Raw genomic sequence first — 6,000 nt, 5'->3', positions numbered from 1 at the left:
TATAGAGGGGGTGGACGGGAAGGACTAATTATGAGCTACTTAATGATGTTGAACTGTTTGTATTCCTGCATGGGAAAAAGAGACTGATAACAGATATGAACTTTCTCATTTATAAGAGTAGTTAGGAGCAATATATATATATATATATATATATATATATATATATATATATATATATAGAGAGAGAGAGAGAGAGAGAGAGAGAGAGAGAGAGAGAGACAAGGCATAGGAAAGAGCTGAATATAGTGTTATAATATAGTAAAAAGATGGAGTTAATGGGTGATAAAGGAAAGTACTAGGAGGAAGAGAAAGAGGAGGGAGAAGAGGCTAAGATCTTTTACACAAGAATCAAGAAAAAGCTTTTTTCAATGGAGTGGAATGTGGGAAGGTAAGGGGGAATGAGTGAGCCTTCATTCTCATCAGAAATGGCTCTGAGAGCAAATAATATACATACTCAATAGGGCATAGAAATCTATCTTACCCTAGAGGAAAAATAAGAGGAAAGGATGGGATAAGGGGGAATGAGGGGAGGGAAGGAGGGAGTAGGTGATAGGAGAGGGAAGATCGTCGGAGAGAGTACTCAGATACAGCACACTTCTGAACAGGGACAGGATGAAAGGAGAAAGAGAATGGAATAGATGAGAGTGGGGAGGAGTAGAGTGGAGGGAAATACAGCTAGTAATAACACCTGTGAGAAAAATATTGAAGCAACTTCTCTGGTGGCTGTGATGGGGAAGGCAACTCATTCCAGAGACAGAGCCATTGGAATCTGAACACTTTTTTTTCTCTCTCTCACACTATTCTTGAGGTTTCTCATCTTTTTTTTGGAGGGGGGGGTTATGATTACTCTCACATCAAGATTATTGTAATAATATAAAATAAATAAACTAAAAAAATGCAAAAGAAAAAGATCAGAAGAACAGGACCACCTTGGCAAGAAGCAATTCTGTGGCATGGACCCTTTAATCCCTTTATCCCCAGAGGATAGGGGGTTTTTCCTGTTTTCTCATTAAAATATGGCCAAGCCCAGACAGGGCTCTGTCCTGAGTGGCTCTTTTCTTTTCTCACCATACTATATCATTTGCTGATCCTATCAACTCTCATGGATTTAACTATCATCTCTAAATTGATAGTTATACTGCCCTAACCTCTCTATTAACATCTTGAATCTCTGTTTTTTAGAAATCTTAAATTAGATTCTTCCTTCTATTTATTTCCTATTTAACCTGTATATGTCTTGTTTATTATATTTGCTAGTTGTCTCTCATATTTAATGGTAATCTCCTTAAGGACAGAGACTGTCTTTCCCTCTTTTCTCTATTCTCAGCACAGTGCTTGGCCATAATTGATAATAAATGTTTATTGACTGGCTGGTATGGTATGAGTGTCTCCTTAGTTTTTAAAAGATCCTGTATTCATTCCACCTTGTACACAATGACATCAAAGTCAAGACTTGTTGGATGATACTGTTTATTTCCATAAAGCATCAACTACAATAAAAAACATAAAAATATGTTAAAAGAAAGAAAAAATGCTATTATCAAACAGACAATTCCTTTCCAAAGAAGGAAATTTGCATGGAACTTTGCTAACAAGTTTATACAGACTAAAAATAAATGGCAGAAATTACCTTTTTTTTAAGAACATAGGTAATCTTAACTTTCCATCTTCTATCAGTATTTCAGATTCCTGCTAGAGACATATACTTTGATCTTTCCATGAAATACTAATTTCAGAGAAACCTCAATTACTGGAGAAGTATATCTACATGTGAGGTAGCTAAACTCTTAATCAACATTCTTTTAACAATCCTCTTGTGTGCCAAAAAAAATCTCCTTCCAATGCCATTAATTACTTCATTCAACTTTCTGTTACTCTACCAACTGGAACAGAGCAAGCTATACTTTTTTGGCATCACTTTTTTAACTTTATTTTCCCTTTGGAGCCTGATAAAGTGTTCTATTATGCACTGCCCTATTCAACATACTTCACTCTTTCTTCAAAAATATAGAAATCTAAAGGCTCTTGGAACATTCAGACATACTACCCTATTCAACATATTTAACTCTTTCCTCAAAATATAAGAATCTGAAAGTTCTTGGTACAAACATCCTACATAGAGCTACTATAATTTCCTATAAGGTTGAAGGGAACATTTTTTTCCTCCTGAAGAAATCCAACAGATTCTAGTTCCACTGTATTTATGAGAAAATGTATTTCACTGCATTTCTACTAAAGAGAAATAGTTTCTCTGAGGATTCTATTTCAAAAAAAGGTGAATACAGAGCTCTCATGATTTGAAATTAGTAGCTGGCATGGCTTTAATAGGAATTCAAATGTGAATTTCTTAAAAGTTTTAAACTACTTGAATCTGTTTATGAACATTTCACACACTGCTCCTGTTCAACCAGGTCCAGAACTTCATGAATAAGCTGAGTAGTGGTCTGCGTAATAGGGTAACATAATGGGAGTCTTTTTTCCAGCGTTGGCATGTGAACAAAGTACCTGAAGATCAGAAAGAGAAAGAAAATGGACAAATTTTTAAAAGGGGAATCTTTTCCAGGAGGCCACATCAGCAGACAAAAGCATCATTCTGGATCAAAGGATCACAGATTTAGAGAGAGAAAAGACCTTAGAAGCCATTAATTCCAATCCCCTTTTACAGAAAAGGAAACTGAGGTCTTTGGATTCCCAAGAGATCCATGGATAGACTTGAGAGAGTGCATGAACTTGTATAGGTGAAAAAACACCAAATTACATCTTCATTTTCTCTCTTTTTTTAATCCTATGGATTTTTTAAATGTGTTTAAAAACTATCAAGCAACAGATAGTTGTGATGTATAAAAAGTTCAAGAGACAGTTTCTGGGTAATTAATCATTTTACAAATCATGTTAGCAAATAATAAAAGGGATCAGCAGCACTCTGGAAAAAAAGATTCCTCTTGGAACCCATTGAATATTTATATGCCTTTGGAAGAGTTAGATGTTCCTGACACAAGTAATGAAAGAATAAATATGATAATGAGGAATGGGGTGAGGGGGCTATTCTATGACGGACTGGGAGATATAACTGATTATGTCATTTATGGACAAAGAGGTACTATCTCAAGCCAGACTATTGACAACCAGCCGTGGGGCAATCTAGTCTACCTTAGTTGAAGACAATGGGTCAGAATTCACCTTAGATTTAGTTTTTTTATAAGATTCTTTAGATGGATGAGTTAATAATTCCAAGATTTCTCTTCATCACTAGACCAGTCCTTCAAAGAACTAAGTTTTGAGGAAGGGAAAAAATCCTAGATCTCCCCAATATTTGGTTATTTAATAATCATTACACAGTCAACAAGTGTTTATTAACCACCTATTATGTATCAATGCTAAGCTGTAGAAATATAAAAGAACCAAAAAAATAGTCAAAGATCTGAGTAGTAGTTTATAGCTTTCACTAGTTTGCCAAAAAGAGACCATGACACATCCAAAACATTAAAAACTTTGTTCTAAATCATGTAGTATTCTTTCTATTGCATATCCCTCCCCTCTTACAGAAGTCTGTTTAAAAAGATGATCTTCAGTGTACAACATGGAAACAAAGTAAAGACCGACAAATTGCTTTCTGTGGGGGGGGGGGGAAGTAAGATTGGGGGGAATATTGTAAAACTCAAATAAAATCTTTAACAAAAAAATAAAAAGATGATCTTTTTAGGTTCACTCTCCCTCTCCTCCCCTCTTTATTCTTGATACCATCTTTAATGTATGTTCTCACTTCACTAAAACATTTTTAAGTTAAGCAAAATAAATGCATGTCATTCATAATGCATCAATCACAAAGACATAAATGGTCAGGTCCACATACAACCTCTACCATAAAATAAACCAGGACCCTTGTTTCTTGTCTCTCAGCTAAATAATGTGAAAGCTTTGCTGAGAGGAAGGAATAAGGGGCAAGAGTGCAATAGAATGGTACTAGAAGAAGACAAGGTAGGCAGCTAAGGATTTAACATGATGAAAGAGGAGGGCATATAATGAAGGATATTTTGTCTTAATTTAAAAATACATTATTTAAGGCCATCTATCATCTGAACCTTCACTTACAGATTATTTCTATTTTGTAAGAAGGCAAAAAAACAGTTAAGTAAAACTACTAATCAATTCTATTTCAAAAGAAGGTGAATACAGAGCTCTCATGATTTGAAATTAGTAGCTGGCATGGCTTTAATAGGAATTCAAATGTGAATTTCTTAAAAGTTTTAAACTACTTGAATCTGTTTATGAACATTTCACACACTGCTCCTGTTCAACCAGGTCCAGAACTTCATGAATAAGCTGAGTAGTGGTCTGCGTAATAGGGTAACATAATGGGAGTCTTTTTTCCAGCGTTGGCATGTACTTTCACCTGGAAGTACATGTAAAATTTGAAATCTATAGTACTCACCACTTCCACTTCTCTTTAAAAAAAAAAAAATTAAATCTATTTTCTCTCTCTCCCATAACCACCCCAGGAAAGAAAAAAAAAATTCTTATCCAAGATAACTGATGTAGTATTTTGCAAAGTAAACATTCAAACTCAGGTCTTCTAAGTCAAACATTAACATCACAGTGATAAGATTATAGTCTCAGGTCCTAAATGGGTTGGTTAAGTTTATCAGAATATATGATGGATAAGGATAAGAAGGATCAATGGGAAGGAAGCAAGCAGGACAAGGGAAACAGACATAAGATGAGCAGGAACCATTAGCTGACTTGTTGCAGAAAAATATTACATTAAGACTATCCAAATGGATCCATAGAAAGAAGTAGTATTCAATAATTTTTGTAAATACGTCTTTACAAAGGTATTGGACCTTAAAGATCACAATATGGGGAACTTGACCTGGATATAAAATGGGGGAAAGAAAATGAGGAAGGCAGTGAGTGAAGGAAGAAAATGTAGGGTTTTTTCCCTTTACAGAATTTCCATCCCAATAAAAAAAAAGGTTTGTATAAGAATGATGGAGTAGGTCATAAGTGGAAGAAAGAGATACAGTGTGTGGTAACTATACCTGTGTTTTAGGAGTATATGATACAATAATATATGTCATTTCCTTAAGTCCACTATCATAGGTAACAACCTCCTTTGATTTCCATTTCCCTTGGTGAAGCTAAACTATACTAAATGATTGTTTTTATTAAGGCTGGCATTAAGAGTTAATTCTGTGTTCACAGGGCAAAAGTCAAAGAGTTAGAATTTTTAAAAAATAAGGCAAAAGTTGTGGAAATCTTCCCCAAAACCTTCAATTAAAAAGGAGAAGTAGTGAGAAGCAGGACACACACAATTGACTTCTATATCTTTATATACCATTCCAAGATTAAAATTTAGAACTTTTTTAAATCCCCACCCTCCCCATTCTCAAAACCCTTTTTTTATCATTGCCAGTGTTGTGCCCTGCCCAGAGGCTTAGGAAAGGATGCTTAGTTGATGAACAATTTTCACTTTTCATGGATTCATATTATGTATAGCAGATTTTTTCCCCCTTCTCTATGGGTGCTAATGGAGAACTGTGACCACTAAGTATATTTAGTTTTTCTTGTCTATAAATAAAACTTGGGCAAGGAATTATGGATGACTGGTGAAACAAATTCGTACAGCTCCCTAATTATCAATACTGTTCCATTAGTAAGAAAAGAGAAGCAAATGGTGTCACATTATAGCGGGTTAAGGAAATAATAATACTAAGCTAAGGAGTTATTTGGTAGGCAATAGGGAGATGCTGCAGAGTTTTTAATAGTGTGTAAAAATGATCAATATAACATTGGTGTGAAGGATGGAATGAGGGAAGGCAAGACTAGAACACTGTTATCATAATGGAAATAACAGGCAAAATGGGTGAGCATAAGAAAATATAAAGACCCATGATTTCTTCGAGATAGATAAGTCCCTCTATCAGTAAAGGTCAGCAGCCTTCTCTCCAACTTTCCGTCTTTAGTTAGAGGGTTACCTAGGTTACTGAGAGATCAAATGAC

General features: G+C 34.9%; 1 protein-coding gene across 4 annotated transcripts in view; it reads right to left on the bottom strand.

The window, feature by feature from the left end:
- Positions 1–1,583: 1,583 nt before the first annotated feature.
- C2H12orf56 (chromosome 2 C12orf56 homolog) overlaps positions 1,584–6,000 on the bottom strand; it is a 116,674-nt gene continuing 112,257 nt past the window's right edge. For 3 of the 4 annotated variants that reach the window (XM_074220785.1, XM_074220786.1, XM_074220787.1), the window contains one exon: positions 1,584–2,505. In XM_074220785.1, coding sequence (XP_074076886.1) covers positions 2,376–2,505 — 130 coding nt within the window. In that variant the 3' untranslated portion in view covers positions 1,584–2,375. Of the gene's footprint in view, positions 2,506–4,173; positions 4,394–6,000 lie in introns of those variants that run through there. The other variant, XM_074220788.1, reaches the window with a different exon arrangement.

This window comes from Macrotis lagotis, chromosome 2, assembly GCF_037893015.1.
Source record: "Macrotis lagotis isolate mMagLag1 chromosome 2, bilby.v1.9.chrom.fasta, whole genome shotgun sequence".
Taxonomy (NCBI): domain Eukaryota; kingdom Metazoa; phylum Chordata; class Mammalia; order Peramelemorphia; family Peramelidae; genus Macrotis; species Macrotis lagotis.
Note: the sequence above shows the minus strand (reverse complement) of the source record. Positions and strands in the feature narration are given on the sequence as shown.